General features: G+C 47.1%; 1 protein-coding gene across 2 annotated transcripts in view; it reads right to left on the bottom strand.

Annotated features, from left to right (window-relative positions):
- The window catches only part of OC90 (otoconin 90), a 33,279-nt gene extending 17,343 nt beyond the window's left edge, over positions 1 to 15,936 (bottom strand). Inside the window, exons 1-6 of one of the 2 annotated variants that reach the window (XM_053395296.1) lie at positions 15,757 to 15,936; positions 14,303 to 14,370; positions 11,507 to 11,572; positions 7,032 to 7,091; positions 5,103 to 5,277; positions 3,635 to 3,747 (exon numbers count right to left, since the gene is read on the bottom strand). In XM_053395296.1, coding sequence (XP_053251271.1) covers positions 3,635 to 3,747; positions 5,103 to 5,277; positions 7,032 to 7,091; positions 11,507 to 11,572; positions 14,303 to 14,351 — 463 coding nt within the window. In that variant the 5' untranslated portion in view covers positions 14,352 to 14,370; positions 15,757 to 15,936. The other variant, XM_053395297.1, reaches the window with a different exon arrangement.
- Between the last annotated feature and the right edge of the window lie 1,500 nt (positions 15,937 to 17,436).

Genomic DNA, 17,436 nt, shown 5'->3' with positions numbered 1-17,436 from the left:
TCTGTTTCCACAATCTTCCTTCTCTCTATAAGGTTTTGACCTGGAGAAGTGCATTTCGTTTTGTAGCTGAGAGTGTATATTGTGCCTCCCACACTATTCAACCAGCATGGAACTAGTTCAAGACTGAGAACAGTTCACAGAGAGAGATGGTTCTAATACACTGGAAAACTCATGCTGATATGAAATTCTCTTCTTTCCATTTACTGATTTGGACCGGATTCCCTTCAGGATACATGCAAAAATCAGCTGCACCTCTGAAAATAATATAATCTGCCAGTAGATGAAACCAAAATGCCACATGGAAATGGAATAAGCAATATTTTAAAAGAAGAAGAAGAAGAATGTGGATCTAAACTAAAACATGTAGTATAGTGAAAACTCCAATAGGAATACACAACCATTCACATAAAACCACAGGGATTGATGTGATCACATAGGAAGGGCATGCAAAAAGATTACAGACGAGTTCTCACAAATGAGGTCACATGCTGAAAGCTCACAAGGACGGGGGGGGGGAGTGTTTCACCCAAATCCCCCAATGTTGTGCAATTTGATCACAGCAGCCTACCACATTCAGTGCATGTTAGAAGGGAGCCTCCATGAACATGATGCAAAGCGTAGGACTCTTCTATGCATAAGAGAATGACGGGCCAATGATTGTGTGGAGGAGACCTAAGTACACCCTTTTGCAAATTAATTGAAACAAAGCATGTTTTCTTTTTTTTCCCCTTTTCTTTTTAATAATTTTTTATTGAGATTTTACAAAACAAAGAATTCATCATTTCAAAATGTATCCTTTCCATCCATAAAATTCACAAGAAAAACAAATACAACAGAAAAACAAAGTTGTATAGCAAAAAAAAAAAAGAGAAGAAAAAAGAAAAATAGAGAAAAAACCCTTATTCTTAAAATTATGAAATTCCATACCCCTCTGTCTTGACCTCCTCACATCCCCCTTTTTTGTGTTCCTCTTTACTCTAATCCAATTCAGCAAATTCATATCCTTATTTAGCCCTACTTAATTTTACATTCTTCTAATTTATTATGTCCCGATTTTCCATTTATTTTAGTCCATATCTCATCTTATATACTATGACATAATAATGTTCTGTTCATAACCCCTTATCCTTTTTAACATTCTTCTTTTAATTTACCTTTAACCAAGTCACACAAACCCTGTCACCTTCACTTCCCACAACATATTAACACTCCAAGATTTTACAATATTTCTGTAAATAGTCCTTAAACTTTTTCCAATCCTGTTCAATCAAATCTTCTCCCTGATCACGGATTCTGCCAGTCATTTCAGCCATCTCCATGTAGTCGATCACTTGCGTCTGCCATTCCTCCACGGTGGGTAAATCTTGTGTCTTCCAATACTTGGCAAGAAGTATTCTTGCTGCTGTTGTTGCATACATAAAAAATGTTCTCTCTTTCTTTGGCACCCATTGGCCAACTATGCCCAAAGGAAGGCCTCTGGTTTCTTAGGAAAGGTACTTTTAAATACCTTCTTGAGTTCATTATATATCATTTCCCAGTAAGCCTTAGAAACAAAGCATGTTTTCTATGCCACATTGATCAGTCTGTAAAGCACCCACAAAAGAAGATGTTTTAGGGATGCTTCAGTTGTTATGGTGTCGGAAGCCTGCAGCCAATAGAAGGAATGATGCGCTCGCCACAATATATTGAGGTTCCATGAAAGAGAGTTATTCCAGAGCTGGAAAGGAGATATCCTGACAGTACTGGGATATTGCAGCAGGACCTAGCCCCCTGTCACACATCGAAAGTGGTGGAGAAATTCATGACAGAGCAGCAAATGCAGGTACTTGATTGGCCAGGGAATTCCCTGGACGTAAATCCCATTGAGAATTTGTGGGCTATATGCAAAAGTCGCCTCCGTGCCAGCTGTTACGATCATCCTACTCACGTGTAGGACCCTGGCAGAGACACATGCCTGACTGGCATGTTCTCTCTCTCCTGGTCCGTCGTTTGGGAGCTTCAAAAGCTTTCTCCAGCCCAAACATCACAGCGACTGATACCAAGAAGCATCGGCACACTTATGATCCTGCAGAGTATTTGCAGTTTGCATAACAGAACTCAGTAGCACAGCATTTTGGCTAATCTACTTTATTTACATATAACACACTCGGAGCATTCTGACTCTGCTCCTTCCTCTTTCTCATCAGACAGCAAAGAGAGAAAGAAAGAAAGGGCAATAGTCCTACATTCCAGAACACAGTAGTACAAAACATCCTGTCTCCGTCACTTCCCACTCTGTGGAAGGAATGAAAACATACACCGCCATGTGATAGACAACAATCTCATGACTGCAAACACGGGGCAGGAATCCTGCAAATCCCTCATGTGTGCTTTTAACATGGAGCCGGTGCCGGTGGGGATGGGACACGTGAACCAATAGGAAGGAACCAAGAACAGAACCGCAATGAGACGAGATTAGGATGTTCAGAAACTTCTGCAGAATAAATTGCCAGAGGCATTGTGCTTCTGAATATCAGCTGCGGTGAAATCACAAGTGGGGAGAGCACTTCTCTTGTCCTGCTTACAGGAAAATGGTTGGCCACGGTGAGAACTGGATGCTGAACCAGATGGGCCTTTGGCTCTTATCAGATTCTGAACTAGTCACCTGCCAGGTATTTTTACTAATTCAAAAGTGGACCATCCGTTTCCCCCTACGTTCAAAGTGGCAAGTCCATACAGCAAGCTTTAAAATAGAATAAAATACTCTAAAAAAACCAGTATAAAACGTGATGGATGTAGAGAGAATAAACCTGCAACTTACACACATTTAACTTGTGCGCATTTAGCTTTATGCATGTGGCTATAGTAAAAGTTATGGTTTTCCCAGCAGTGATGTATGGAAGTGAGAGCTGGACCATAAAGAAGGCTGATCGCTGAAGAATTGATGCTTTTGAATGATGGTGCTGGAGGAGACTCTTGAGAGTCCCATGGACTGCAAGAATATCAAACTTATCCATTCTTAAGGAAATCAGCCCTGAGTGCTCACTGGAAGGACAGATCCTGAAGCTGAGGCTCCAATACTTTGGCCACCTCATGAGAAGAGAAGGCTCCCTGGAAAAGACCCTGATGTTGGGAAAGATTGAGGGCACAAGGAGAAGGGGACGACAGAGGACGAGATGGTTGGACAGTGTTCTCGAAGCTACCAGCATGAGTTTGACCAAACTGCGGGAGGCAGTGGAAGACAGGAGTGCCTGGCGTGCTCTGGTCCATGGGGTCACGAAGAGTCGGACACAACTAAACGACTAAACAACAACAACAACAAATGTGGCTAATAATAATTAGAAATAATATTTCAGGACAAATACTTTGGCAATCTCACTCACCATTGAGCAGTGGGTTTGGACTAGATGTGATTTTGGCTTTAGGCGCAATCCCCAAAAGGTAGCCACTGCGTAAGTTGCAGGATTACTGTAATGCTGAAAAGTTCTTAGAAGTTGCCCGCCACTGTTCATAACATCTAGCCCACCAGACAAAATACAAGCCAGAATAGGTGTGTCTTAGAGGCCTATTCATCTGAAGGCAAAGGAACCTTGGGAGAGGAGTGGGAACCGGTACGAAGCATTCATAGAATTTATTACAAAGCCCTCAATCTTACCGCAGGTGATGTTTTTGGTGAGGCAGCTGACATCCATCGAAATCTTTGCAGGGTCCCACACACATTCTTCTTCTGTTGCTTCTTCGTAACACTTGCGATGCTCAAAACAGCAGCTTGTTTGGCATGCAGGTGTTGGTGGTGTAACAATCAAATAATTAATATAAGGCTATTCAGAATGTGATTCTTGGCTTAGCCACTTAATCTGTTTAGTTTGCATTTTAATACCTAATTTTCACTTCCCGAAAAAAGACGTGAACTGTAACACTTCAGCATTCACACTTATCTGAATTCCGTGGTGCGACTCTCTAGTCACCCCTCCCCCCAAAAGTGCACTAAAACGCTAATTTTATTTATTTATTTTGAACATTCTTATTACATTCATGTCCCACCTTTCCTCAAACGATCTCAAGGTGGCACGTACGGTTCTCCTCTCCCCCATTTTGTCCTAATAAAACAACCCTGTGAGGTAGGCCAGCCAAAGGTACTGTGACTAGCCCAAGGTAACTCAGTGAGTTTCATGGGTGGATGGGAATTTGAACCTTGGTCTTGAGGGACCTAGTCCTACCAGGTGCCCAATCCACTTCATGGACTGCTAGGGTAAAGTGTGCCTATAGATCTATAGTCCAGAAAGCATTTTAGCCCAAATTCTTGTTAGGATTTTTATCTATCCGAGCTGCTCCAGCGAGTAGTACTATGATTGTATACCTCATGTGAGTGTCTGAGAGAGCGTGAGAAAGGAGGTCTGTATTATCTCTTCCTTCTGAGTACTGTTGGAAGTTTAGTTTCACTTTTGTGTGTGTACCGGTGTTCAGAGAGCACAGACGTACTGATGGAGTCTCTGTATATAGACTGTAAATAAAGTAGTTCAGAACTACGATTGAGTCTTTCTTCTGCTATGATATGACAGAAGTCTGGCATGGTCTTTTTAGGAGAGATGGGTCACCTATCACCGGTCTCTCCGGAATGAAGGAGATTTATAGCCAGAGAGGACCACCAGAGAGACGCTCCGAAGACTTGGGAAGTTGGCAGCCTTCCTGGGTGTTTTTCCAACAATTTGGACTACTGTTGGATTTAAGCCTTTGGGCCAAAGGTTATCCACCCTAGATTTAAGGTGACATGTGAACCAGGTTATAATGCATGGCAGCCTCTTGTTTTTACAGTCCCAGGCAATGAACAAAGTCAGAATTAATGTGTTCCTACTAGACAGTCTTCCTCAAGAGGTGGTGGACTCTCATTCCTTGGAGGTTTTTAAGCAGAGGTTGGGTGGCCATCTCTAAAGGATGCTTTAGCTGAGATTCCTGCATTGCAGGGGGTTGGACTAGATGACCCTCGGGGTCCCTTCCAACTCTATTATTCTTTGACTCCGTAGTCTTACAGGCCATGTTACAGCAAGCAACCAGACATGGACAGGCGTCCCTCATAAAACCTCTGCAAAATGGGAATGTCATCACGAATATTCCAGACTCACCCATCAAACTCATCTGCGGGGAGACCCTCCATTTCGAATCGGCAGGTGCAGCCGTAGTCTTCGAAATCTCTTGGGCAAATGCCGGTCACACACCTCATTTTGCTCACAAAGTTGAGCAGCGCAGGGAAGCTGGTAAAGATGGACTGGAGCCAGGTGAACTGAGAACCCAAACAGTCTGCAGGGACAACCATAATGTGAATTCAGAGTCTGAAGGTTGTTTGCAGTGAGTCAACCGGCTCATCTCATAAATTGTTATTTTGGAGGTTTTCCAGAGAATGCTCAGAAACACACACACACACACACCTCAAGGAGACCAGCCCTTTGGAGAAAGGGTCGTAGCTCAGTGGTAGAGCATCTGCTGGGAGACAGCCCTGCCTGAAACCTTGGAGAACTACCACCAATTGATGTAGACAGCACAAACCAGTGGTCCGATTCTGTATAATCCTATGTTCTCTTGATCCCCATGCCAGTTCCCCAAGTGAAGTAAAAGTAGGGAGAGAGATGTGAGAGGTCTTGCATACCCCAGTCTTATGGCCTGCATAAAGATAAAGGGACCCCTGACCATTAGGTCCAGTCGCGAACGACTCTGGGGTTGCGGCGCTCATCTTGCTTTATTGGCCGAGGGAGCCGGCGTACAGCTTCTGGGTCATGTGGCCAGCATGACTAAGCCGCTTCTGGCGAACCAGAGCAGCGCACGGAACTGCCATTTACCTTCCCGCCGGAGCAGTACCTATTTATCTACTTGCACTTTGGTGTGCTTTCAAACTGCTAGGTTGGCAGGAGCAGGGACTGAGCAATGGGAGCTCACCCTGTCGCGGGGATTCGAACCACCGACCTTCGGATCGGCAAGCCCTAGGCTCTGTGGTTTAACCCACAGTGCCACCCACGTCCCCTTATGGCCTGCATAGTCCCAAGCATATTGAGGGGCACATTTCCTGCTGGGATGCATGGGGGGGGTTGCAGTTTCCCAGTGCCTCCTAACTGAGTAACTTCAAACATGCTGATTCGGTGAATTGGACAGGGAGGCAGAGGAAACTCTAAATCCCATGCCTCCCAACAGAAAATGATACTCCTCAACCCTAATGATCAGACCTATACAGACTCATTTATTCCCAGCAGGTCCTCTCCAGCATGAATTCTCTCCAAGTTTGTTTGGGAAAGTGGGAGACTGGCAAATGAGTGGCATTGCTTCAGTAGCCAAAGCTCTATCACCCATACAGAAGAGGGAGATACCAGCATGCTTGGGGAGAAGTAGGGGAAAAAAACCTTTAGAAAAACCTCTTAAGGGTGAGGAATAAAAACAGCCCAATGAGGATGGAAAGGGGTCAGTGGGCATGGAATGCTGACTGTTGTGTGGCCAAGTAGGAAGTAATAATAATAATAATTTATTATTTTTACCCCGCCCATCTGGCTGAGTTTCCCCAGCCACTCTGGGAGGCTCCCAATCAAGTGTTAAAAACAATACAGCATTAAATACTAAAAACTTCACTAAACAGGGCTGCCTTCAGATGTCTTTTAAAGATAAGATAGCTGTTTATTTCCTTCACATCTGATGGGGGGGGCATTCCACAGGGCGGGCGCCACTACCGAGAAGGCCCTCTGTCTGGTTTTCTGTAATCTCACTTCTCACAATGAGGGAACCGCCAGAAGGCCCTCGGCGCTGGATCTCAGTGTCTAGGCTGAACGATGGGGGTGGCGATGCTCCTTCAGGTATACAGGACCAAGGGGAATGGAAGACTGGAATTCAGCAGTTCTCTTCCTGATACACAGCACCATGTTTTTGTTCTGGATTATGCACATAGGCACATTCAGATATGTCCACAATTCAAAGTCATGCACACAAACAAACGTGCAGATATTTAAGTGTCAGGAAGTGTTCTCCCTTTAAAACGAGCCTGATTTTTGTAAAAAAGAACGATATTCACTTACCAAAGAACAACGCAACACCTTCCACATTTGCAAAGACCCCGTTGAAGAATGTAATGTTATCTGAATGTAAATAGTTTTAAAATGTTAAAGGTTATACATGCCCACCTCTCATCTATTTCATTTCATCTACAAACTAAATTGTAGGATAATCACACAAAAATGAACCGTTTTCCAACATTCCGTACCACTCTCCCAGTATTCTGTCACACTTTAGAGTGACCAAGAAACCCAACCCAAGGCAGCGAGGCTGTACAGTTTGAAACTGGTTTGACTCTTAATGGATTGGGACCGCCACAGGAAGGAAATTCTGAAAATCTTTATTATGACAAAACCAGCTAACATCTGATGGACTTCTGGGAAACCTCTGCCACCCAACCCCTGCTCAGGCTATGAATATTGTTCTTTATTCCTCACTACAGGTAATATTCTCATCTGTAGTGTGGATATGCAACACGGCTGCAGCTCCAGTCGATGGGTTTAACAGCAACCATTTGGGAATGATACATTTTTGCAGCTGATCTGAAAAGCATCAGAGCCCATAGAATTGTTCATTGGAGCCACCTAGCTGATCTAGAATCAATTGGCACAGGCAGAAGAATCACAACATATGTCTTTTTCTAGACCGTCCACTACGTCAGTGTGGGGATCTCATGTTTAATTACTCTTGTCATGAAACATAAGCTCCCTGCATGCAGAAACCAAGAGTGACAGGGAGAAGGCTACCCTGGATAACATAGGCATGTGATGCCCTCCACTGCAATATGAAACAGTGCACTTCAGCAAGAGCTAAGTCTGCATAAAATAGTAAAGGTAAAGGACCCCTGACAGTTACCGTATTTTTCGCACCATAGGACGCACTTTTTCCCTCCTAAAAAGCAAGGGAAAATGTGTGTGCGTCCTATGGAGCGAATGCAGGCTTTCGCTGAAGCGCTGCATTAATCCCGAAGCTTGGGGCGTGCGGAGCTCAGCGCGCCCCCAGCTTCTGGGTGCCGGCAAGGTCTCCGCTAGCCGTCTAGACCTTGCCGGCACCCAGAAGCTTGGGGCGTGCTGAGCTCCGCAGCCCCAAGCTTCGGGATTAGCGTTCCGCTAGCCGTATCTAGGCTGCGGATAGCAGCCTGCTTCCCGGAGCGTCGGGCGCCCTGAAAGCAGAGCGCCCGGCGCATCGGGAACACATCCGCAGCCCAGGCAACCCTGCGGGAGGTCCCGCAGGGATGTCTAGGCTGCGGATAGCAGCCTGCTTCCCGGAGCGTCGGGCGCCCTGAAAGCAGAGCGCCCGGCGCATCGGGAACACATCCGCAGCCCAGGCAACCCTGCGGGAGGTCCCGCAGGGATGTCTAGGCTGCGGATAGCAGCCTGCTTCCCGGAGCGTCGGGCGCCCTGAAAGCAGAGCGCCCGGCGCTTCGGGAACACATCCGCAGCCTAGGCAACCCTGCGGGAGGTCCCGCAGGGATGTCTAGGCTGCGGATAGCAGCCTGCTTCCCGGAGCGTCGGGCGCCCTGAAAGCAGAGCGCCCGGCGCTTCGGGAACACATCCGCAGCCCAGGCAACCCTGCGGGAGGTCCCGCAGGGATGTCTAGGCTGCGGATAGCAGCCTGCTTCCCGGAGCGTCGGGCGCCCTGAAAGCAGAGCGCCCGGCGCTTCGGGAACACATCCGCAGCCTAGGCAACCCTGCGGGAGGTCCCGCAGGGATGTCTAGGCTGCGGATAGCAGCCTGCTTCCCGGAGCGTCGGGCGCCCTGAAAGCAGAGCGCCCGGCGCTTCGGGAACACATCCGCAGCCTAGGCAACCCTGCGGGAGGTCCCGCAGGGATGTCTAGGCTGCGGATAGCAGCCTGCTTCCCGGAGCGTCGGACGCCCTGAAAGCAGAGCGCCCGGCGCTTCGGGAACGCATCCGCAGCCTAGGCAACCCTGCGGGAGGTCCCGCAGGGATGTCTAGGCTGCGGATAGCAGCCTGCTTCCCGGAGCGTCGGACGCCCTGAAAGCAGAGCGCCCGGCGCTTCGGGAACACATCCGCAGCCTAGGCAACCCTGCGGGAGATCCCGCAGGGATGTCTAGGCTGCGGATAGCAGCCTGCTTCCCGGAGCGTCGGGTGCCCTGAAAGCAGAGCGCCCGGCGCTTCGGGAACACATCCGCAGCCTAGGCAACCCTGCGGGAGATCCCGCAGGGATGTCTAGGCTGCGGATAGCAGCCTGCCGCCCGGCGCGAGGGGCGCCCTGAAGCAGAGCGCCCCTCGCACCAGGCAGAGATCCGCAGGGTGGGGAGCCCTGCAGGAGTTCCCCGCAAGGCTCCCCAAGCTGCGGATAGCAGCCTGCCGCCCGGCGGGCGGGGCGCCCTGAAGCAGAGCGCCCCTCGCGCCGGCCAGACATCCGCAGCGTGGGGAGCCCTGCAGGAGTTCCCCGCAAGGCTCCCCAAGCTGCGGATAGCAGCCTGCCGCCCGGCGGGCGGGGCGCCCTGAAGCAGAGCGCCCCTCGCGCCGGGCAGACATCCGCAGCGTGGGGAGCCCTGCAGGAGTTCCCCGCAAGGGTCCCCAAGCTGCGGATAGCAGCCTGCCGCCCGGCGGGCGGGGCGCCCTGAATCAGAGCGCCCCTCGCGCCGGGCAGACATCCGCAGCGTGGGGAGCCCTGCAGGAGTTCCCCGCAAGGCTCCCCAAGCTGCGGATAGCAGCCTGCCGCCCGGCGGGCGGGGCGCCCTGAAGCAGAGCGCCCCGCGCGCCAGGCAGACATCAGCCAGCCCCACAAGCTCGGGGGACAGCAGGGAGGCGCAGCGCCACTATCCCGCTGTTCCTCGACCTGGTTCGGTTTCCCTGACCTGCTTTTGGGGGGGAAATAAAGGGAAATTTTTTTTCCTTTATTTCCCCCCAAAAAAACTAGGTGCGCCCTATGGTCCGGTGCGTCCAATCGTGCGAAAAATACGGTAAGTCCAGTCGCAGACGACTCTGGGGTTGCAGCGCTCATCTCACTTTACTGGCCGAGGGAGCTGATGTTTGTCCACAGACAGTTTTTCCGGGTCATGTGGCCAGCATGACTAAGCTGCTTCTGGCAAAACCAGAGCAGTGCACGGGAACACCGTTTACCTTCCCACCGGAGTGGTACCTATTTATCTACTTGCACTTTGACGTGCTTTTGAACTGCTAGGTTGGCAGGAGCAGAGACCGAGCAATGGGAGCTCACCCCGTCATGGGGATTTGAACCACCAACCTTCCGATCCCAAGCCTCAGTGGTTTACACCACAGCGCCACCGGCATAGGTTCCACTAAATCCCCATCCCTTGGAAACTGCTGAAGGCAATTCTCACTGGGACAAACTGGTTGTCTGAATCCATTCTTAAACTTCACCTCTTGTAAGCAAACAATTCAGCCCTTTTAGGTAAGGGGCAATAGTTTAGCGACAGTGCATACTTTGCATGCAGATGGTCCAAGAAGTTCAGTCTTATGCCTGCGTTATCCCTAGTCCCATATCTCCGGTATCTCCAGTTAAGAAGATCCCAGAGGGCAACAGAGCTGGAAACACAGCTGGCCCATGGCCCATGCCACTCAGGGGGCAGAAATGCAAGAGGCAGCACTCGACCCGCCTGACCCTTTGTGTCCATCACTGAGAGGCAGGCGTTCCAGCATGCAACATTGCCGCTCATCTTCCCTGCCCCTGGAGGAGAAGCCAAGCAAGCAGCAACACTTTGAGGAGCTCTCTGGCTCCTTTAAGTTCAGCAAGAGCTAGGGAACAGCAGGAGCAGAAGATGTGGAGCACAGCAGTACAGTAAAGTACAGTAAAGGTAAAGGGACCCCTGACCATTAGGTCCAGTCGTGACCGACTCTGGGGTTGCGGCGCTCATCTCGCTTTATTGGCTGAGGCAGCCGGCGCACAGCTTCCGGGTCATGTGGCCAGCATGACTAAGCCACTTCTGGCGAATCAGAGCAGCACATGGAAACGCCGTTTACCTTCCCACTGGAGCAGTACCTATCTATCTACTTGCACTCTGACGTGCTTTCAAACTGCTAGGTTGGCAGGAGCAGGGACCGAGCAACGGGAGCTTTCCCCATCACGGGGATTCGAACCGCTGACCTACTGATCGGTAAGCCCTAGGCTCTGTGGTTTAACCCACAGCGCCACCCGCCGTGGGGTAGGAGGTGCCATTTTCCATTTTGCCCCAGATGGCGAAATGGGCTGGGCTGCCTTTGGTTGGGAGAAACCCCTGCCTGCAGTGGAACTTGGTCCATTAAGAGAAAATGGGGCACTGCCCCAGCAACCTCAGTCAGGCCTCACCTGGTCCATGCCTACCTGCCTTCTTGCACACAGCCTGTCATTGATGCCACTTGCTGCTGGTCTCCCTGGCATCTGCCCTACCCATTGGACACCAGCCATCACAGCCTGCCTGAGACGTGGAGGAGCTATGGCCAGTGTAGGCAGCAAGATGTTATCTGCAACACCCCATATTCAGAGGTTCTGTTGCTGCTAGACAGATACAGAACAAGAGCTTCTTACTTAGATCTCTTTCTGCTGCGTGTGGAAGATCCATTGGAATTGCTGGTGTCTCTGATCCTTGACTTCCTGTCTCACCAGTGCCGTTCAGAAGGATCACAAATTAAAACAGAAAGATTAATCAATAGAGTGCTTGAAGCCAATTTTCGTTGATTCATTTGTTGGTCTCCAATGGAATATCCAAAGCGCATCTCTTACTTGCTCTCCTCTCCTCTATATCTCTTGGCTGACTTCATGCATTTACCTTTGCTGTTTATATATTAAAGATTCACCAAAATGAAATTCAAGATGAACTTAAAATGTGTAAGTGTGTTGTGTACCCAGGACCAGGTTGCATATGAAGATCTGAAGGCATATGTATCCGACAGATAATAATAACCCCAGCCATCTGTTGTGGAGACTTCAAAGTCGGTTCTTTCTGAAATCGGTGGGAATTATCTGCACATCAGCGACACTAAGATCAAATTTCCAGGTTCAATTTTCGCCTTACTCCAACCAGCTTCACTGAAATGGGGGGGCGGGGGATAAGTCTGTAAAACATCACCTTACCCAGGAATTTGGATGGGTGTGAGAAAGTACAGGTAGGAAGGATCTTCTCAGAGGAAGAATTATTTATAACGTAATCAACATTTACAAAAATATTTGATTCACTTTAATTTCATAGAATCATAGAATCATAGAATCATAGAGTTGGAAGAGACCACAAGGGCCATCGAGTCCAACCCCCTGCCAAGCAGGAAACACCATCAGAGCACTCCTGACATATGGTTGTCAAGCCTCTGCTTAAAGACCTCCAAAGAAGGAGACTCCACCACACTCCTTGGCAGCAAATTCCACTGTCAAACAGCTCTTACTGTCAGGAAGTTCTTCCTAATGTTTAGGTGGAATCTTCTTTCTTGTAGTTTGGATCCATTGCTCCATGTCCGCTTCTCTGGAGCAGCAGAAAACAACCTTTCTCCCTCCTCTAGGTGACATCCTTTTATATATTTGAACATGGCTATCATATCACCCCTTAACCTCCTCTTCTCCAGGCTAAACATGCCCAGCTCCCTTAGCCGTTCCTCATAAGGCATCGTTTCCAGGCCTTTGACCATTTTGGTTGCCCTCCTCTGGACACGTTCCAGTTTGTCAGTGTCCTTCTTGAACCATGGTGCCCAGAACTGGACACAGTACTCCAGGTGAGGTCTGACCAGAGCAGAATACAGTGGCACTATTACTTCCCTTGATCTAGATTCTATACTCCTATTTAAGGGGAGGGAACTACACTTGTGTTTTTTGTAGGATTTTAGTACATTTTGTGTAGACTTTTAACTTGGTTTAGCAGCTCCATACAGCTGTGAGAAATTTCCCATTCACTGTAATGGTGGGACGCTCTCTGAAGTGAACCCTCCACTGAAGTGAATAGAGACTTCTTCTCTTACACAACTTCTGTATAGCATAAAATACACAGGCCATTGGAATACGTAGGGCTATTTCCAAAAGTTAGAAGGAACTGATACATCTCTCAGCAGCCAATGCATTGATCTGGTAATTAAAAAATAAAATCTAATTATGTTTAATACACAATTATTTTGTTTTACTGTTTGGCTGACAGCTTGATCTTTGTGTTCTACTCAGATAGAGGTGGGTTTTACAGAATTCATCTAGGCCTACTTATGGATAAGTCTGTAGAGGATTTCAACCTTGTCATGTGTTTATCGCCTGTTGGCATCCACCTGTCTCAAGAGACAATGGAGTGAGCCTCCAGGGGTAATAATAATAATAATAATAATAATAATAATAATAATAATAATAATAATAAATTTATTATTTGTACCCTGCCCATCTGGCTGGGTATCCCCAGCCACTCTGAGTGGCTTCCAACAAAGATTAAAAATACATTAGAATGTCACGCATTAAAAACTTCCCCGAACAGGGCTGCCTTCAGATGTCTTCTAAATGTTAGGTAGTTGTTCTTCTCTTTGACATCTGAAGGGAGGGCGTTCCACAGGGCAGGCACCACTACTGAGAAGGTCCTCTGCCTGGTTCCCTATAGCTTCACTGGTTCCACAGTGAGGGAACCACCAGAAGGCCCTCGGCGCTGGACCTCAGTGACCAGGCAGAATGATGGGGGTGGAGACGCTCCTTCAGGTTTACTGGGCCGAGGCCGTTTAGGGCTTTAAAGGTCAGGGGTGAAGTCTAACAGCTGTGTTAGCAGTACTGAAGTGACTTCCCTGGGATGCAAGCCTGGGCAGTGTGCATGGAGGTCGTGGGCTACCCAAAAGACAAAACCCTCCTCTCGACCTCATTGATGTGGTCCAAAGGAAAGCAGAACAAGATGTTTGGCACCAGCTGGGCTGCAGGAGTTGCAGGAAGGTGACGTACAAGGCACCATCCAACCGTCTCAGGGACTCCACCCCAGATTTGTGTAAGGTTTCCTCCTTAGCCCTTTCTTCTCCCAGAGATGTCCCACAAGTTAGTGGAGATTTAGGATCAGAGTTGTATGTACCTATATGTGTTTTATCATCATCATCATCATCATCATCATCAGTTCTTACTATAGAGCAGCCTTCCCTAACCTTGAGTCCCCAGATGTTGTAATGGTATTCCGAATGTTCCAGCTCCCATAATCCCCATTAAACATGGCCAATGTCCATGGATAAAGGAATGTGCAACCTGACCAAATCTGTGGATACAAGGCTGGGAAGTTCTGCTGTAAGAGCCTATAGGGTAAACAGTTCTCGAGACATGCTTGACGCAAAACGTCCATACAAAATGATGAATAGAGCTTGAGAAACAGGAACATTATTTTCCACTTACCACCACTATGCAATACCATCAACATATTCACCAGGAGAATAACCATCATTGTTTTTCAGGAATCTTGCCTGGTGAATTAAGTAAAATGTTAGACCGGGTGTGCGTATTTCCTTTGAAGGTAATACTATATAGCTGCCCCATTGAAAAGCCATCAGATTATTTATGTCTCCTCAGTTCATTCCACTATTCAACGACAAAAGAGAATATTAGTCCCTGAAAGTGTTTCCAGCATAGGAGCCTAAGAACTGGCAACGGTGATGCAACAGTCAGCTTGTCTGTGGAAATAATTGCTCACACAAGGAGAGAATAAAAGCACTCAGAGCTTTTCTGTTCATGAAAAGGGGGGGGGGGAGACTATAAAGATTTTTTTTAAAAAAAAAAAATCAAATAGTGTGGAAAAAGACAGGGGCAGAATTTCAAATTTCAGCAGACCTCTTGAGATCAACAAATCTCTTACCTACAATTGCTACTTCAAGAACCTCCAAGGTAGGGTTGCTATAGACGGAATACAGCAGTAGGAAGCAATGTCCAGGAAAATCCGGACATAAGGCAACCCATTTCGGAAGACTTTCCTAAAAGAAATACTTAGCTCAAAAGCCCAACAACTTTGTCAGAAAGGATTTTTACTTTCTCAAATATGGCAACCCTACTCCAAGGACCCGTCTGATTGAAAAAACCCAAAACAGTTTTGTGACTACATCAACCACTTTCTTCCACATCAATCCTCGCTTGGATCCCTGACCCTCCTTCTGAGTTTTCATCACACATAGGATCATGCTGCACACATGATTAGAATCTAAATCACACCTTCTGCCTCGAAGGTAAAGTGCAATGCAAATCAGGGATGGAGGAGAAATTCGATTCAGGTCGCATTGAAAGGCAAACCAACCTAACTGGTACCTTACAAATTAATACACGAACTGAAATACAACCATCCCTTTGAAATTCTCACTTCTCCAAATGCAGTTCTCCAGCCAAATAAATGCAAAAGCAGTACATATACATATATAGTGAAAATACCATGCCAAATGCATGATATGTAAGGAAAATTGCCTTACAAAAATGTGCAAATTAGGAGAGTTTTGTACTAAAAATGCTGGTGATTTCCATGAAGACTTTTCAATAATAATAATAATAATAATAATAATAATAATAATAATAATAATAATTGCAAAGTGAAATGTGGAGAACTAGCAACTGGAAAAATGAGAAACTGAAATCGACAGATCTGACCATCACTAAAGTGCAATCCTGCACATAATTCTTTGGAATAAGTTATCTCACTGGGTTCAACTGGACTAATTCAAGTCCACATGCTGAGGACGGCTGCCTTGTCCCCTTACGGCCACTGGAGTTTCCATCCTTCCAAGTCAACTGCTTTAAGATCAGGGTGCCAGTTCAGATCCGCTCATCATCGCATAAGATCCCCTTCCAGCCAAAAGCGCACGACTTACCTTGAGGGATATTGCTCTAAAGGAGATAGGAAGGAGGAAATGGCCTTTAAAGAAGGTTAGGGCTTAGTGATTTATACTTGCTTGGCTATCCCCCCTCACCCATGTGACCACTTTCTTCGTCAACCCCACTTTAAGCTTTCTCAATCGGCCCTTTCATGAGGTTTGTGCAGGTCACAATGCTCGCCGCAGCGAGGTTTAACATTATAGATCATTTATATACCTGGGGCTATATTAAATAGGCCTTCTCTCCAGGGGACTGCGAGTTGCCGGAATAATACAGGCCCTGTTGTAATTAAACAACAATTGCCCCTCTGTTATCCCTCTCCTGCCAAGTCACGTGACGGTGGCGGTAAGAACTTAATAAGAGACAATGTTCCATGTTGAGAGACAGGTGAAAATCTAGACTGATTTGGAGCCCCTGGTTTCTCCAAGTGTTGAAAAGGACAGAAAGTGTTGGGAAAAAACAACATTAAAGGGTCTTTAGGGTGTGTGGCTCAGAGGCAGACAGATGATAGATAGATAGATGATAGATACCTGTAGATAGATAGATGATAGATTAGATAGATGATCGATAAGATGATAGATAGATAGATAGATAGATAGATATAGATATAGATAGATATAGATAGATTAGATAGATGATCGATAAGATGATAGATAGATAGATAGATGATAGATAGATAGATGATAGATAGATGATAGATAGATGATAGATAGATATAGATAGATAATAGATAGATTAGATGATAGATAGATAGATAGATAGATAGATAGATGATAGATGAGAGAGAGAGAGAGAGACATACACACGTATGAAAAAATTGCCCCACTTTTTTTACAACAGGAAATCAAAGTGGATTGCAGGTTTTTTTAAAAGAAAAAATGAATGATAATCAAAAGAGCATAAACGGAATGCTACAGAGAAAAGTCAAAAAGCTTTCTTGAAGAGCCAGGTCTTCGTCAAATGCCAGGAGGCAAGGGAAGGTGGTGGGGAGAGCAGGCGAAAGTGTGCCAAAGAGCCACAACCAAAAAGGCCCAGCAATTCATCTCCACCGACCCGCAACACACCTCCTTTTTAAAAACTCATCTTTCCAACAACGGCAGAGAGCACAGAGCTTCTGGGGTGCTGCAGCAGGTGCCACAACTATGAAGTCCAAGGGAAGGCAAGAGGGGTTGGAGGCAGATTTTTGTGTCACACAGGGCGCCACTTAAATTTGATACGCCACTGTTCGCCACTGTTTCCACTCCCATTCCACCCCTGCGCTGTGAGATTCACTGTACCAGCAAAAGAGAGACCTTGGTTGGAAGCCTCTTGTTGGAGGACGTCCTAGGCATCGCTAGTTATGCAGAGCAGGGTCCTTTTGGTTGTGGCACCAAAACTGTGGAGCTCCCTCTCCTGGGAGGCTCAGTTTGCTGCTTTCCTGTTGTGCTTCTGCCATTTAAATAATAATAATAATAATTTATTATTTATACCCCGCACATCTGGCTGGGTTTCCCCAGCCACTCTAGGCAGCTTCCAACAGAACACTAAAATACAATAACCTATTAAACATTAAAAGTTTCCCTAAACAGGATGTCTTCTAAACATCTGGTAGTTGTTTTTCTCTTTGACATCTGGTGGGAGGGCGATCCACAGGGTGGGTGCCACTACCGAGAAGGCCCTCTGCCCGGTTCCCTGTA

This window comes from Podarcis raffonei, chromosome 7 (genome assembly GCF_027172205.1).
Source record: "Podarcis raffonei isolate rPodRaf1 chromosome 7, rPodRaf1.pri, whole genome shotgun sequence".
Lineage (NCBI taxonomy): Eukaryota > Metazoa > Chordata > Lepidosauria > Squamata > Lacertidae > Podarcis > Podarcis raffonei.
The sequence above is the reverse complement of the archived record's forward strand: the minus strand, read 5'-3'. Positions and strand labels throughout refer to the sequence as shown.